Raw genomic sequence first — 18022 nt, forward strand, 5'->3', positions numbered from 1 at the left:
ATGTATTAACGTATATTCATAAACGTCTACGTTGTATTTGGTAGTATTTTTTTAGTGCGAACATGCTAACTGCGAGCGGAATGTTAAGCTAAGCTAAAGGAGCTAAAGTCCTGTCATATTTCATTTTATTTTGCGGTAACATTAGATAGATAACATACGAAAAAGTACCAGCCTAAAATAACTTACTTATGAGACAACATCGGGTAACACTTACAGGACTTTGCGGTAACGTCACCACCTGCTGCCGCGGGGCCGCGCATCAGGGCCGCGCGACGGGGCGGGTGAACGGGCCCGGATGCGGATCCGAGTGCTTGTATTTCATGTGACACGAAACGCGCCTTTTCAGACAAATGACACACAAAACACAAACTATCAAAAATGCACATGGACGGAATAGGGGTCTTCTACATTAAGGCCACCTTCTTCAGCTTTATTACAGTGAACACAGCAACATTCCTCTTATTTTGACAGCCACTCACTCGGTGAGTGCGCGCGCACCAGAACACTCGCGGTATTTGAGAAGTTTTATTTTTTCATTTTTTTTCAGCATTTCTTACAACAATACAGACATCACAGAATACATAGTTTTACAAACACAAAGCACCACCACCGTGGTTGCTGCTGCAGCTGCTGCCGTAGGGGGGGGGGGGGGTCAATGCTGCGGGGTTTGCTGACGTTGCCAGTTCAGTCGCAGCCCGTCCTTCTTATCCAGAGAGCTCCCTCATCCGAGAACCTTCCCTTCAGGAGTTGCTATCTTTGGAGACCTTTCCACAGCATTTCAGCAGTATGAGAAAAACAATGGACAAGGCTCGCTTCTGAGACATGACAGGGGTGAAAACAGAACGTTTGTAGACTGGGATCGGAGGGTGGTGTTACTCCTCCTGAGGAGGTGAAAAGAAGAAGCTTGTCCATAGTAAATCTTGGCCGATGGGAATCTCTCCTTTCAATAAAACAGATCTCTCCTTGCATCATTCTTACCTTTTTTTAGTATACCTCTGCAGAAAAAAATTACACCACCTAAATCTGGACCGTCTAGTCTCGAGTAGTTTTTTATTACTTACATCTTTTATTCCTGTACAGTGAAATAACTGATCTTCAAATGATCTTTTTTTTCTTCTTAAAAATACAGAAGGCTTATTTTATTCAAGCCATTTTTTCCCGTCCCAAACACATTTCCCAGGCCCTTCCAACTTACAACAGGACTTTGATATTATATACTTCTGTATGTATATGCGTGAGTGTGTGTGTGTGTGTGTGTGTGTCTTTGTATGTGTACGTGATCTCTATGTCATTTACATCCAACATTGTAAACATACATAGAACTATATTACATGTGCTTGCACTGTATCTTGGAGGGGGAGAAATTTTGGTTTACTTCACTAGAACACCACAAAAGGAGGAGAGAAGAAGAAGAAGAGGTGGTGGAGGAGTAAAACTCCCTTTTCAAAGTTGTGTGGTTATTCTCAGTTTGGTTGAAAGCTCGGTTTTAGTGGACAGGCCCTTTTTTATTCTCTTAAGCGACACGGGGCATGAAGATCAGAGCTTCCTGTCCCTCTAAGCTGCAGAACAACAACAACAAGCTTCCTGTCGAGTCCTTCAGGTGGAGCTTGTTTTCCAGCACCGTCGAAATGTTGAAGAAGAGCCATTCTGTATCAAGAAATTCCTTTCAGGTCGAGCTCCGGCAGCAGGAAGCTACGAGATCTCAGCAGGGCATTAGCTGGGTATTGGGGAGGGGGGGGGTTGGAGCTGATTCCCTCCGTGTTACATGTATATCTGCGAGGCTGCCAGTGGTCCCACTCTTCATCCTTTCTTTATTTTTTGTTTTGGGTGGGAGGCCACGCTGCCAGTCGGAGAGTCGTTGAGCTCTGCTCAGTCTTTTCTCTTCATCCAGCTCTGAACCCCCCAAGAAAACAAAAGACAGAGAGCGAGCCAGTGGAGTCTCAAGACGGATGCCGGGTCCGTGTTCGCTCTCGAGGGGGCGGGGGGGGGGGGGGGGGGGGGTTGCCATAAAATCGGGGATGAGAAGAGGAATGCGGAGGAATGTGCATCGGAGAAGAGGGGGGGGGGGGTAAGTGTGCTCTTTACAAGTAGACGCGCCTTAGGTCCCCGGGTGAAGTGATGGTGTTGCACTGAGGGCACAGCTTCTTGTTCCCCTGCGATGGGCAGAGAGACAAAGGTTAGTATCGTTGCTATGGGAACGAGTTCCATAGTACCACTGACATAATATAATAGTCATTACAACATTTTGGGATATTTACATGACATATGTAGCAATTTGTCACTTCATTTTTCCAACTGCAAATCATGTAACTTGTCAATGATGTGACCTTGGCGGAAGGGAGCATTTCTTTCCCGGGGAGTGGCAAACTTATGCAGATTAATTAAATTAGTTTGCAGGTTCAAGTTTTTGGAAGTGTTGCTATGGTGATTTTGCCAAACTTTCAGTTTGACCTACATAGGTCAAACTGTGGGTATTATCAGGATATCTTATCCTGATACTGAGTGTCAGCCACGTGTGAGGAAGGGGCCCTTGTTTACTTTCTGTTGCATCAAGACGTGTCTCCCTCGTGGTACTAACTTTACTGGAAGCTGCACTCAAACGCTCTGCTTTGTTTGTTTGTAATAGTAAATTAATAAATTTAGTATCAGATCAGCAGGAGCTTAAGGAGCGAACTTCTTACTGGTAATCACTACGTTGTAACTGATGGTGTCACTGGGGTGAGAGGGGAGAGTTTGTGGAGAGGACACAGAATAGGAGAGCAAATAAAGGAGGCGGTGCGTTGAGGTGAGAGAATGAAACGACAGCGACGGAATTAATGAAGGAGGAGACAACAGCAGAGGAACCAAAGGAAGCCTCTTTCCCCTCTGCTGCAGCAACAACGCGCTCCATTTACCACATTAGCACCCGCTAATTACACACGACTGAATACATTAAGATTAACCAACCAAACCAACGTGTGTGTGTGTGTGTGTGTGTGTGTGTGTGTGTAGACCCAAGGCACAGTGTAGAAGGAGGTTGGAGTCGACCATTTTAATCCAACATTTTAACAACCCTTTTAGGGACATTTACCCCTGCTGAGAACTGGAAGTCTGTGTGTGTGTGTGTGTGTGTGTGTGTGTGTGTGTGTGTGAGAGAAAGAGAGCAGGTCAGATGAGGAATATTCCATGTTGGTTTCTCCCCACGGACACGTCTACAGAGAGAAACTCTAGACTATGAAATGAGGCTGCAATAACTGCACGTCGTGAGGAGCAGCCCTGCAGCACACCGAGAAGTGTGTGTGTGTGTAGGGGTTTTATTTTAGTTTGTGCGTACCAGAGTCCTGAGCCAGCATTCTTCGCAGTGGACGTGCCAGCACTGGATGGAGGTGAGCGGCATCGTGTAGGAGTCCTAGGAACCGAGAGATAGAGATGGGGAGGGGTGGAGGGGGAGGATGAAGTTACGCCAAATTTTACAGACACACATGCGAGCTAACCACCGAAACAACACCGCACGTTCCCTGACCGACAGCGCCAACCCACTAACCATCGAAACGACACAGCCAGCAGCCACAGAACCACTGAGCAGGGCAGCATGTGGGGTGGGGTAGGATGGGTGGGACGGGTAGGAGCAACTGAACCGGTAACCTGCAGGTCACTTGACACACACGGACGGACGGACGGACACGGTATTGGGCAGGCATCGAGCAAAGACGGAGTGAGGCAAGCACAGGGAGGAGAGGATGAGGGAGCGATCCATGAGTGAACCCAATCCGATGGGCGCCCTCTTCTTCTTCTTTTCCTCTCGAAAAGAACGGAGGAGATGAGGGAGGGGGGAGGAGGGAGGAGGAGGAGCGGAGGGAGTGCCTTACCCTCCGTAAGGGCGGTGGGAGGAGCCTCTTTATGCCGCTGCCGTAGCCACCGATCACAAGGCCTCTGTACAGGCAGTACAGGCCGAGGGGGAGGGACTTAGGCTGCCTCTCTCTGACCTCATTGGCCAGTGGCCGGGGCCCAGGCCACACCCCTAGGCTCTTGATTTCCGCGCCTGACTGGATTGCAGGCTTCCTCTGTGTGGGAGGTATGGGTGGGGTGGGTGAGGAGAGGGGGGGGAGGCGGGGCGAAAGGTGGCAGCCAATCATAAAGGCGCGGCTTGTCCCGGTTACGCACACAAGAAAAACGCCGCGGTGCAATACGCACACACGCACACAGGAGCAAGTACAGCAATGAATACACTGACTTCACCTCGCCAGCTAACAAAGAGCATGAATGCAGACGAGGCGCTGAAGAGGCTCGAGGTCGATAGGAAACCAGTAGAAGAACCAAAGCAGCCGCCCCCCCAAAACACGCCAACTCTGCTCTGAAGTGTGTGTGTGTGTGTGTGTGTGGGGGGGATTTGTGATAAAAGTTCACATGATAGAATTGCAAAAGATGACTATTTCTAGTAATCAGTCCTTTATGTTCTAGATTATTGATTTAAATACACATGAGAACTTCCTCACAAAGTGCCATTTTCAATCGGCACCTTGAGATTTTTGCCAGGAACAGCCTAAATCCCAAATGTATCCAGGCTGTGATTTAAGAAGCTCTTCCTTGGTTCCTTGGAAAAGATGGCATTATTGTGAAGTAAAGATATAGCCTCAGATGACCAGTAGATGGGGGTAGAACTTCACCAAAGAGACCAAAGCAACACGGAGGATAAATTTGAGGACTCGGAGAGAAAGACACGGATTAGAAGTAAGACACATGTGTGTGTGTGTGTGTGTGTACATTGTGAGTGAGAGACAAGGGACATTGACGGATGAGTAGGGGTGGGCGGCAGCAAGTGATCGATGGCTCTACCTTGCCCTCCGTGTCACCTCGGGCACCCGGCGACCTTTAGGATGCGCCGATAATTATCTACTTTTTTTTTAACCTGCTTGCTTTGGTGCTTGACACTGCCGCTTGGAGGACGACAGAATGGGAGCCTGACAAAAAGTTAGCAACACAAACTGCCCTCGTGTGTGTGTGTGTGTGTGGTGGGAGGGACGGTGGGGGGGGGACGGGTATAGCTGAGGAACACGAGTACCGACAGCAATCCTCCCTCTGCCTGGTTTCGCCATGGATGATACTACTGACGCAAGTGTCGGACCACCTGTCCAACCTCTACCACATCTCTTAATAATAAAACACAAAACATGAACGAATGCACCGCGCGCGCTTTTTGTGGGAGAGCCGTAGAAGCCATGCACGAGCAGAAGACCACCGGCACACCGAGCGACTTGAGATGAGGCGCAGACGGCTCCCGACATGCAAACGTCAACAACACTTTCACACCGGTTCACACGAGACGCCAAATAAGGAGAAACAAGACGCTTCACAACATGTGGGACCTTCACCCACAACGAAACTCACAGCAGGATTTTAGGTGAAAAGAAGAAGTGTCCAGAATTATTCAAGATCATCTACACCGACTGTGGTTCTGTACAGGGGCTGTGGATCCTTCTATATACTCGGATGACCCTGCGACCCCCCCAACCCGCCTCCACGTACCCACAGAGAGGTGATAGAACAGGTTTGAGAACGAAAAAGAAACAAAAACAACGACTCGTTGAAATGCTCTTCTGCTGTGTCAGTAGCACATGGGGTTTGTATTTTTGGGACGCTTATGGGAACCAGCAGCGGCTTTAGGTGACGCACCGTCCTGCCTCACACGCTCTCCAGCGCCGTCTGGGACACTCGGGTGTGCGGGGGCATGCAGCAGATAGAAGGCGGACGCAGCCTCCCACAGGTGGCGCTGTGCTCCTGCGTACTCACCATGCAAATTAGACACTTGTATCGGTCTCCTCTCAGTATCTGCCTCTCCAGCTCTCTGATCCGGGCCTTCAGGGCCTCCATGGTGGTCGCCGTGGACTCGTCCTCCGTCACTCTATGGGGGGGGGGGGGGGAACAAACGACACAGGGAGAGAGGTTTAGCTTTGAGATTGCAGCGCACATTTGGCACAGTGTGTAACTGTGTCCATGCTGAGATATGCGGGTGTTTAAAAAACAAAAAAGAAAGTCGGCTGATTCATTGAACTCAAAAACCCAGCGACCAAACGGTTTTCCCCTCCTCGCGTTCACCTCTATGTCCCCTCGCGTCCTTAACCCCGCCCCTCCCCCACCCCACCCGCTGTCCCCTCCCCCGCCCCCCAGAAAATGTGCATTTAACGCTGTCCGACAGCATATGAAGCAGACATAACTAAATCAATATGGCCGCCGTGCAGACCACCAACGCTGCCGGTGATGATGATGATTTGGCGGAGCGAGTCGGCCAGTGTTTATTATCACATCCGCTCGCTCTCAACAATATCAGTGTGTGTGCGTGTGTGTGTGATGTGTTCATTTTGCAGCCTGCTAGCTTGCTGATATATGGTATTGATCTGGATGGGGAAGGACAGAATAGAACGATAAGTGGCTGAGTGTGTGTGGCCATGGATATAACTTCATTTGCCGTATCCTCAAACAGTAAGCAGGAGTTTCTCCTGTTAAGAGACAAGTTTGCTATCTTCCATTTCATTTCTAACGGCTAGAGCTGCGGCCTGCGTGTCCATCAAAAGAACGACGGATAATCTGATAATCGACAGATTTGATCTCAGATGGTCTGCTGTTCTTTACATCAACTGATCGTCTTCTGGATTTGAACTGTTACGGACAAATAATGGAATAAGACCTTTGATTTTAAGCATTTTCAGCATCTATAATAAAAGCAAAGGGAGCCTCCGTCTTGCAAATCCTCGTGCCGAGCCGGCCGTCCATCAGAAGACTCACACAGCAAGTTGTGTTTGCTCACTGGGGATGTGTTGTTGTGGGAGACAAGACATGCAGTTAGTCTTAAAGACAACTCAAATGGCTTAAGGCTTAACATCAAAATATTTTCTGTTGGGATTTTTCTTCTTTTTTACATAGACTAAGCAATATAACTGAAAAATGGAGATAATTAGCCCTAATTGTGGCATCATTTCGTTTTGGGAGATGGTGGCTGTGGTCTGTAACAGAGGTTCCAGTTTTGCAGCTATTGTCCCTCACATGATGGTTAGATATGTCAGAGCTGCTCTCTCTCCTCCCCCGTGACCCCATCACCATCCTGGGTCTATAAAGAACCTGGTGGGGACTCTTGGACTGTAAAGCGCTTTCCTCTTATTAGTCCCGGGCTTGTAAAAAGACATTCAGCCTTGATTAGCCTGCCAGCTTAGGGGACCGGATGGGGCTCGTCCCTAAAACAAGGCTCTGGCTCCCTTTTATTAGCTGCAATAAAGCGCTCCGTCACTCAGATCTGTAGCATGAAGAGAGAGAGAAGTTCTTGTCTTCTCTCAACAACACTGGCTCCTCTCCATCATCTACTCCTCCCCATCATGAATATGCATTCAGCGCACAGCTGCTTTATTGAGCAACACACTTGAAAAGTGGTTTAATTTGCCAATGCTATAAAAAGAAAAGGAAAAAGGAAGATTGAATGAGGGAAGAAAGGAGAAGGAAAAGACAACTCTCTGGGGAAGAGCTGGAGTTTAAGCTCTTAAAGCTATTTGTGGGAGTCACTGGTTTAAGCTGGCTCAGGGTTTTTCAACCTCTTCGGTCTGGTCGGCCAAAATTTGATAAAATTGAGGTCGCCGTGGGACCCGAGCTGGAAAAACATGTCATGTAGACGTACAGAAAGAAGCCAACGCTTCATCTGGGTTACGACCTTAAAATGTCGGGCATGAGAAAATCGTCTGTCTGAGCCAGAGGTCACTAACTGCCGGACCGGATCCGGACCCAGAAGCCGTCCCTTCAGGACCATCTTTACGTTACCAGGACCAGGATCGTCTTTACGTTATTGGCTTAAAGCACCGACCAATTGCATCCGAGTTAAACCATCCCACATGATACCACTCGACCAATCGGCTCTTTCAATCCAGGCAGGACGATATCGTCTCAATACTGCAGACAGACGAGAGAGGTAGCGGCAAATTACAAATAAAAAGACTGAAGAAAAGACAGATGAAACCAGAGTCCTCATATGTTTAGAACCCGATGAAACAGCGTCATGAGGCGCAACGAGCTCCTCCACGGAGCTCGGCCCTGATGCATTAAGACCAGGTTTAAGATCCTGGCAGGAAAAACTAGAGCTTAATTCTCCCACTTACCAAAAAGGTTGGGCCGTGGAGATATATATATATTCTTTTCAACTGTGTAGATTCATTATTTATCATTTTTTGAGACTGTCAAGTCCAAGTGTGAAGCAGAAATGGGGAAATTCAATCTTTTCTTCCCGTTATTTTTTCTGATTTTGAGCACTTTATTTGAACATGCACAAATGTACACATTTCATTAATTGATTTATTATTATTTATAAATGCAGCCCTACTATGATTTGATTGAGAGAACATTATTTATATCTGCAGTCGCACGTATACAGTGCATCTGGAAAGTATTCAAAATTGTGCAAAAAACGGTTTTCACTTTGTCATTATAGGTTGTTGTGTGTAGAATGTTGAGGAAAATAATGAATTTAATCCATTTTGGAATAAGGCTGTAACATAACAAAATGTGGAAAAAGTGAAGCGCTGTGAATTCTTTCCGGATGCACTGTATGTTCAGTTCTTTGTTACGTGACAATAAATATTGTCAAAAGAGATTTAGAAATGATGACATGCAAATGTTACAACTCTATTCCTCTATGTAAGTAAGTCGTCACATTCTCATCTTCCGGACCTTTGCTTCTAGAAATGAGTTCTAAGTGGACCTCCTCACGTTGGTCCACCATTAACGCTCAGTGGTGAAATGAGCATCACAACAACAAACACGCAAAAACAAAGTGTTCTTCACCTGATCTCCTAAACAAAAAAGCAATTTAGATCAGATTATGGGGTAGAAATTGAAAAACCTCACAACGCAGTCCTGCTTCTACATCAAAGTCTAAACGCACCTGCTCGTCACTGCACCAGCCTGCAGATCCCTTTGCGTTATTACAGGTATGTACTGCACACCTGTGTGCGCTGTGGGGCGAGGCTCTGCCTGGGGGGGTCCTGACCCCAAAACCTGCAGAACCAAAGCTTTAGTACACTTTCCGTTCATGCAAACGCACTGCTACCCCAACTTAGTCACGCCTCCGCAGGAGCTTTTCTTTTTGTGCTTTATAAGAGTCAGGAAGCAGCGCTTTGGCTCGCCGTTATGGCGACGAGCGAGCGGCGGAGCCTGACAGAGACGGATAGATGGCCGAGCCTCCGTTTGGCGCTCTGTCCCCGACGCGTGTGGTGCTGTTGCTCATTTCATTAGTGCGTTTGTGTGTAGCAGAAAACCTCCGCCATCCATCTGAATCAGCCTCCTGTCTTAATCTATTGTCTATCCACATTTTGGGATCTCGCGACACAAATACATGGCAAATTATAAAATTACCTAACAATTAAATACAAAAAACACAATATCCTGTCAGGCATTTCCATCCTACAGGTAGGGGAATACAGCTCAGGTGTAAATGCAGGTGTTGTGAAGAAAGCGTAGAAAATCCCTTTAGAGCTTTATTCTCTGCTGCGCCCTTAAATACACTGACACATTGTGATAAAACATTTAAGTCACTATTGATTTCTCCTGTCTCAGACCGATCTGGGTGTGTGTGTGTGTGGGTCTCACTTGGCAAAAGGGAAGAGAAGGGGTGGGGGGGGGGTCATGTAAGTGCTTGAGAAAAATAGAGACAAAGGACAGGAAGAAAAGAAGAATGGGGAAAGAGTAGAAGGGAGAAAGAGAAATGTGGCTTAGTGACAACAATAAAGAGAAGCAGCAGAGGGAAAGGGAAGCGAGAGCTGTGTGTGTGTGTGTGTGTGTGTGTGTGAGAGAGAGAGAGAGGAGGGAAGAAATCTAGCTTCATCACTTCCAAATTGAGGACAGATTCAATTATTTGCAGAAACCACATGGAAATCTCTCCGCATTGTTCCAGCTGGAGCACCAAATTTGGCAGCAATCGCATTGGCGGCATTGGAGGGGCCATTTATCTTGGAAAGGAAAGAGCGTCTCAGGCACCGTACGTGTGTGTGTGTGTGTGTGTGTGTGTTCATGTCTGTGTGTGTGTGTGTGATAGAGCGGGTGTGCGTGCGCGAGGGCTCATTTATCTTGCGGGGGAATGAGCAGGGGAACGAGGACGCCCCGGGAGGCGACCAGATCATTACCCATCTGGGATCAGAGAGAGAGATTTCACTAAGGCTGCTGTGCGCGCAGTAACACACACACACACACACACACACACACACACACACACACACACACACACACACACACACACACACACACACACACACACACACACACACACACACAATGTATCAATGTAACGAAAGGAGACAAATCTCATTTTCATTTGGGGACGAAGGGGCACAGAAGCTCCACAAATACGTGCATTTATAGCGAGCGGGAAGGAGTGAGGCGGGGAATTGTTCCAGCCAGCTGACTGCTTGTTCCCTTGCAATCATTCAGCATCGGGTTGGCTCCTTTAACTGGATGCTTAGATTAAGGGCATGCTCTGCCTGGGTGGGCGCCGGGACACGCCGGCTGGGACACACGCGCAACAACGCATTTTGTTTGGGGGACGCTTTGGATTTAAGGAGGTTCTTGGTAACTGGCTGCAGGCGGGAGAGATGATTTAGTTCATGTCCTTGACATATTCCCCAAGTTTAGTTTAAATTCCATGATCCTGAAGCCCCGCCCACTGCTAACACATAGCGCCCGGTTGCACAATTATTCAATTTGAACTGAGCGCCTCTAAAACGACACTGTGAAGTCGATCAGCAACGTCTGAGCCGCACGGACCTGCTGACATTCTGCCGTCACACAAGGAAGATCGCAGCAGACAACAACTTAGCAAATGCTTCCCCGACAAACAAAACAAGCACACACACACACACACCGCCATGTCTGATCGATACACCTCAACCGGCCCTGCTTCTTTCATTCTGCTGATATTTAATATGGGCACACACACACACACACACACACACACACACACAAATTGATTCATTGGAATTAAGCATTTAGCACGTGCAGCCTCCCTAGAGGCAATAAATAGGGGGGTGGGGAGGGAGGACAATGCTTACGTAAAGCTACAGACATTGTCACGAGACAATTTGAATTTGAAACACAGACATCTCGGACCTTCTTTGATTCAAACTATTACTTTTGGCATGAATTAAAGTTTCCAATAAGAGGAAAAACCTCATACGGACGACTGCAACCATTTATAGCATGAAAACACTGGTGTGTTCGGCCTTGTGGCTCAGAGCGCAGACGGCGGCCTTGTGTCAGCGCATGGCTGTCGGGAACCCCGTATGACCCCCCCTACAAAAAATCCAAACTATCCCCTTTAACAATTTTCCGCGGGGAATGACTGAAGAACAAAAAGGTTACAAAAAAGAAATGAGAGTGCTGATGTTTAGGGGGCATTCTGAACGGCGCTTCAGGTGGACAAAGAAAATCACTTTAAGAAATAGGGTCTGGGACGGAAGGCAACCGACAGACTGACCCCAGCTCAGTGTGTGTGTGTATGCGAGTGTAATCACATGGAGGGGGGGTTCAAAGAACAGGAGAATATGCCAGACATGCAGAAGCAACCAATCAACCAAATCCCTCTTTCTCTTTGCTCGCTTGCCCACCAACATTACTCTCTTGCAATGAGCTGACCTCTATTACCCGTGCAGGGGACGCTGTGTGTGTGTGTGTGTGCAGGATTGTTTACTTGATGCAGAATATGGATGAGGAAATGGAAATGAGTGGATTACAGAGCACTGGCCTTTCACTCACTCTCACACACACACACACACACACACACACACACACACACACACACACACACACACACACACACACACACACACACACACACACACACACACACACACACACACACACACACCAGGCGTTCTAATGAATAGGGCCTTGTGTGTGTGTGTGTGTGTGTGTGTGTGTTTGAACGCGGCTATAGGCGGCCGGGCCTTTTCTTGCTCTGTCCACTCCCACGTGCGCACAGGCCCGAGCAGCCGCCGTCCCCAATGTAGTAAGCAGAGTTCTTGGGGTGCACGTTCTACTGCATCACAATGTCAAACTTCTAGTCAGCTCTTTTCTTCTAAAGTTGAACTACTGCTGGAACGCTGCGTGTACGGTTGAGCGAGATGCTCGGTAACCCGCCGTCAAACAAACATCTGCACGTGGTTCCAGGCTGTCGCCGTGACGCCGGCCCATTAACGATTCTGAGGCAGATTCATGCTCTCAGGGAACACAGCTGCAGAAAGGAAATCAATAGGCGGAGAGACACACACACACACACACACACACAACATGCATCATTTCTGCCCCTCATGGAATCTGCCTGAATGCCTGCGACGATGCCTTTCTCCTTTTACTACCACAGGATGTGTGTGTGAGCTTCGTTTGTGTGTGTGTGTGTGTGTGTGTGTCAGTGGAACCTACTTTTCAATCTCACTGTTTTTACAGGTGCGCGGGGCGCAGGAGGAAGAGGAGGTGGAGGAGGAAGATGAAGGGGTGCTGGGGTCCGTCTTGCTGCTTTCACCGTTGCTCGTTGAAGGCATCTCTGTAAACACAAGGAGGGGGGGTAGGGGGGGTCAACGCTGGTACGGAAAGGACATTCTTGCCGACGGGACAATCCTTGTAAAAATCCTTTGTCATTACCGTCGCTGGCCCATTTGGAGAACTCCGGCGTTATTCTGTTAGAGGGCATCCCACCGCTGCAACACAAGACACAAACAGACGGTCGCCGTGAGCGACGCGTTTTCACGCCGCTGCCGGCACTTTGGCTGAATGGCGCCTCCCTACTTGAGCACGGCTCCCCGCAGCGCCTCCCTCTCCCGGGCCTCGCCCTGGTCCTCCCCGGCGCCGGAGCACGGGATGATGTCGGCCTCCGTGTACTGCGCCTTGCCGTACTCCAGGGTGTCGTCTCCGTCCACGTCCAGGTCGACGTCGCTGTCCGCCGCGCTCTCCTTGATGCTGCACGTGGCGAACCCAGTTCCTGTGGGAATCAGAACAAGGGGGGATGCTAGACTTTGTAAAATGGATTTTTAAAAGTAGGCCGCCGGGACAAAGCGCAGCAAAAGAAAAAGGAGATTAAGAAGCCCTCATAAGACCTCCAGCCACCGATTGAGACAAACTTGGAGATCTCAAATTCAGCTCCGTTAAAACCAGACTTTCAGGACCAATTACAGATCTCTGGACGAAGGGAGACATTTGTTCAGAGAGACAAAGGTGCAGTGAGAGAGATGACGTTTAGACACGAGGGGGGGTGAACTGATTTAGAGCGACACCTCAGCCGTCAATCGGTGAGAAAGAGAGGGGGAGTGTGTGTGAGAGTGTGTGTGAGAGAGTGTGTGAGTGGCACTTCTATGAACCCAGTGATGAACGCTCAGACAAACCCTCACCGCTGCCTGACTGCTCCCTTCAGCTCCACTTAGCTAGCGAGCCGGCTGCGTGCGTGTGTGTCCATCACTTAGAGGGCGTCTCTTCAGTGTTTGTTTGAGACCGTCTGTCCCTCTGTCACTTAGACCCTGTAAGGTGTGTGTGTGTGTGTGTGCACGCACGGGTCTGTCTACCTGTCACTAACAGCACCGTCTGTCGAGGTAGGCTCGGTGTGTATGTGTGTTCACGTGTATGTTACTTACTATTTGAGCACTTGGGAGGTGTGTGTGTGTGTGTTTCACTTGAGATGTGACTCTGGTTGTGTCAGTGTGTGTTTCTACCACTGACAGGCCTGACAGCCATCTTATTTACACCTACCCCAATTTCTACAAGCTCTCACCTGGACTAGTGCACTCAGTGTGTGTGTGTGTGTCAGAGACCAGACACAAGCCGTGCAGAGTTGACATCTAATTGAACCCCGTCCCGTATGTGAGCGTGAGCCTCGATACTTGACTCCCCCCAACAGTCGGTCCCAGTGCACAGCGGGGTCTCCGAGGACCTTCTGGGATTTGTGAAAAGCTTCTTCTCTTCTTCCTCCTCCTCAACTGCGTAATTCATTTCACTCCACCGGAGAAACGGACTGAAATGAGGAGGGAGTAGCGGCATTAAAGGAAACGTGCCCCCCGAACGCTGAGGCGTTTTTACAACAGGCGCATGGTTTATAGTGATCACATAAAAAGGGCCGTTTAACTTTTATTCGGTCCCAGCGGCAGGAGGAACATATGGGGAACAATGGCTGCGCAGCGTTAATCCAGAACGGCTCGGCTACCGTTTCTTTCTCCTTAGCTCTGTTGGCTCGTTGGGGTGTTGGTTCAGGTACAGAGGTCCTGTGTGTGACGCGCTGTGCCGACAGGTGAGATGCAGTCGCAGTTTGAGCTGGCTGACTGTCATGATCTCTTTGGGATCTTGAGCCATAATACCCACAATGCCGCGGGGTCGGGCCGGGCGGCGGTCGGTGTGACTTGAGTGAGTCAAACTGATCAAACTGAAGATCTTGTGTCCAGACAGCTGGACATGGAGGAGCGCCATGCTAATTATTAAACATCATGTTGACAGTTAAGCAGATCGAAGAAATGTTAAAAACTGACAGATATTTTCTGAATTGGAGGATTTGCTGCTTTTTCACATGAAATTGATTGATATTTGGATACAAATGAACTCGTCCTACATTACAGGTTTCCATGGTTCTTTCTGGACCTTGTTCCTGCCTCCTACCTGGGCCCTGCTGACACCTGCTGCTGCTATCATCATTATAATTATTTAAATATGAATCATATTACTGTCATCATAAACAGACATTCTCCTTTCCTAAAGTCTGTGCTTCCCTCCCCACAGGCTTCTGTGGATGGTGGATGTCCCTGCAGTACATCTGGCTTGCTACTCCCAATTATTTGATCAATTATCATCTCTGTTATAGGAATGTATTGTACATCCTTTACATTGTTCTGCACACAGGACATCCATTGTAGTCTGTCCATCCTGGGAGACGTTCTCCCCATGGAAGGGTTTTCATTTTTTGGGGAGTTTTTCCTGTGCCGATGTGTGGGTTTCGGGACCGAGGATGTCGTATGTGTACAGACTGTAAAGCCCTCTGAGGCAAATTTGTAATTTTGGGCTATACTAAATAAAATGAAAATACATTTTTGCATTACATGAAACATTCTCGATGAATCCTCAAATAATGTTACTGTATTTACTCCTTATGTGATTAGAAATCTGAGAATATAGAACTCAATTTTGCCCAATTCAGACTATTCCATGTGGGCAAAGTTCAACATTAATATTTGGGAATTCTGGAAACCAAAACAAAAATCTGAAAATATATGAATACATAAATACTGCAAATTCAAGGATAAAGATCGCCGCTTTCCAGCTCATAAGCACGCGCCTGTGTTCACGTCCACGGTGTTTTAACTGTGAGCATATGTGTGTGTGTGTGCCAGTGCCTCTATCTGTCCCTCTAAGCAGTCTTGGCAGGCCAATCTAATCTGGCCAGGGAAAGGTCAGCCCCACTCTAACTGCCTTTCACTCACATTATGCACCGACGCCCCCTCCCCGTCCTCCCCCCACACCTCCCATCTATTCCTCACCTTCTTTCTCTCCTTTCGTGTCATCACTCTCCTGCTTTCTTACCGGTATTCTTTCACATAACCTCAACATATCGTCTCCCCACTTTTCTACTCCCTCTGTGATCCATCTGCATGCGAGCTGGTGGGCCTCATGATTGTGGTCTCCTGGATAGCGATGACTCTTAGCACGCTAACTAGTTACGAGCTTTACGAGAGCAAAGATCTACACGTTCCTGTCGACACCACCAAGCACAGACCCGAGGAGGCGGGCAGGGAACAGAGAACTCGTCAGGCTGACTGGCAACCAATCGACAGACCTCAGCGGCATCCCGTTGCCGTGGTAATTATCGGGACCCCACGTGAAGCAGAGAGGTGGGACAGTCAAAGGCCATCGCGGTATCTTTCTGCCATTTACAGGTCAGGAAGGAGATCGAGGGGGGGGGGGGTGGCATGGGCACAAAGACATGAGACGGCCATCTTTGAAGTCCACTTACAAAGCGAGGATTTCTCCTCTTCTCAATCCCTCCCTGGGCTGTCTGGACCCTCAATAATCCCCCTCTTCTCCTCCCTCTCAGGACGGGCCGGTATCAAACCTGGAGATCTGTCTGTGGCCCGACAAACAGATCAACGGATCTGCTGCATGCTTGCTGGAGAAGCAGGGCTGGACACACGAGAAACAAACTGCCACATGAAACAGAACTACGAACTACAAAGAACATTTCTATCCAAGTTGATGTTCTGCCCGATCATTTTTATGGGTAGTAACTCTGAACTCGCCAAGAGTTGATGATTATTTTTATTGGCTTACACGAGAAGGGATGTGAGGATTTGTTTTTATGCTGCAGTTTAATATCTTAAACTTGATTAAAAATGACACTAGCTCGACATTTTTGGAAACATTCCACAGACGTTCTCACCGATAATGTCCCTGGGTTTGATTCACTTGCTTTGTTGAGGGACTGGAATGCTTCTCACTAATTTTATACGGGCAACGTTTTTTTCTAGTGCGGCTTGTTTTTTAGATGTGAGAACTGGCTACGTCTTTAAAATGAGGAAAAGAAAAAGCACAAAAGAAAGTTTAAATACCTAAAATATATTAAAAAAGAATCAGTACCAAAACTCGGGTCTCAAAAAAAACGAAAGAAAATAACTCAAACCATCCCACCAAAAGACATGAGACATGAAAACTTGTATGAAGTCATTTCCTGTTACAGACGTTTGTACCCTGCAGAGGAAACGGTAGGAGCGAGATGCTTGGACCGACAGACAGACAGACAGATAAGGACAGCTGTGCTGTGGCTCCTTTCAACCCGGCTAAGCTGGTACGAGCCAGTCTTTCCTCACAGAGTTGAATCATAAACTGATCTTGTTCGATTTCCCCCCCCCCCACCTCCCTCCTTTCCTCCCCCCGCCTTAAAAGGGGCCCATTCCCTCTGCCTTTCTTCCTCACGCTCTCAAAGGGAGGGGAAGGATGGTGGCACTTCACAGAGGGATCGGCCTTCTCTTCATCCCGCCAGCTGAGGAGACCCCCCACCCCCCCCCCCCAACATCTCTGTATCCCTCTGGCCGGCCGCTGGCTCTCGAGAGCCTGCAGGATTCAGCGCTGAGTGTTAGAACCACTGAAGAGCTTTCAAGACAAAATCCACCCTCTGAGCCCTCTGCTGTGTGTGTGTGTGTGTGTGCGTCCCGTTTCATGTCCCTCTCCCCAGGCCAACTCCGTTATCTGTGTCACATCACAAGGCGCCCTATTAGAGCGCGGCAGAAGGGTCCCGTGTCTGCTCGTCCTAACGACGTGCGGATGGACGGAGCGCCGTGGAGACGGCAGCACGGACGGCAGGCGGCTCCCCAACGAGCCGCTCTCTGGCCGGCTTCTAGTTGAGATTTCGACATTGATCTGTCTCGTCTACGCGCTCGCTCTCTCTCTTCCGGCTCCCGGGGAGCGGGGGAGGCAGGTGAGGCTCAGCGTGTGTGTGTTTAACAACCGATCGAACAGGGGGGAGAAGCGAGGAGGTGGGCGGATGAAAGTCGAGGCCGCTTGAAAGAGCCTCTTTAGAGGCGGCGGCCCACATCGGCCTCGGCGTCCCTCTGCGCTTCACACGCAGAGCCCAGCGAGATCCGCCGCGACCCCCCGCCGAGCGGCTCGGTGCGCCGAGTGTGTTCAGACATGAAGGTAAACACAACGGTTTGTTTAGAGCCGCCGTTAGGACTCGGGAGGGGACATTCCTACAAAGACGGACTTCTCTTTATCACATCCAACAGTGGCTTCGGGGCTCGGATTGGAAAAAAACAACCAAATTGAAAACATGGGTCGGCTCAGAGAAAATGTTCACTGCTATAATAATTGATTGAGAATATAACAAGCAGATCTATCGAAGCACAGCCGGTTTGTTGACCCAGCAGAAGTATCCCAATATTAAGCTGCTAAAACGCGCTGGTCGTTGCACGTGTGGGCGCAGGCAGGCGAGTGCGTCTCACTGCTTGGGACAGGACCGTGTAGGAGCCTTTTAACGTTGAGCAGATGAAAAAAA

The 18022-nt window shown here is 48.7% G+C and overlaps 1 protein-coding gene across 14 annotated transcripts in view; it reads right to left on the minus strand.

Annotated features, from left to right (window-relative positions):
* Positions 1-510: 510 nt before the first annotated feature.
* rnf220a (ring finger protein 220a) overlaps positions 511-18022 on the minus strand; it is a 132905-nt gene continuing 115393 nt past the window's right edge. For 7 of the 14 annotated variants that reach the window (XM_078098667.1, XM_040171529.2, XM_078098665.1 and 4 more), the window contains 6 exons: positions 12790-12982; positions 12646-12701; positions 12427-12547; positions 5770-5881; positions 3314-3388; positions 511-2153 (listed from right to left, as the gene is read on the minus strand). In XM_078098667.1, coding sequence (XP_077954793.1) covers positions 2082-2153; positions 3314-3388; positions 5770-5881; positions 12427-12547; positions 12646-12701; positions 12790-12982 — 629 coding nt within the window. In that variant the 3' untranslated portion in view covers positions 511-2081. Of the gene's footprint in view, positions 2154-3313; positions 3389-3848; positions 4044-5769; positions 5882-6879; positions 7263-12426; positions 12548-12645; positions 12702-12789; positions 12983-18022 lie in introns of those variants that run through there. The other 7 variants (XM_078098663.1, XM_078098660.1, XM_078098661.1 and 4 more) reach the window with 2 other exon arrangements.

Source organism: Gasterosteus aculeatus, chromosome 3, assembly GCF_964276395.1.
Source record: "Gasterosteus aculeatus chromosome 3, fGasAcu3.hap1.1, whole genome shotgun sequence".
In the NCBI taxonomy this organism is placed as follows: Eukaryota; Metazoa; Chordata; class Actinopteri; order Perciformes; family Gasterosteidae; genus Gasterosteus; species Gasterosteus aculeatus.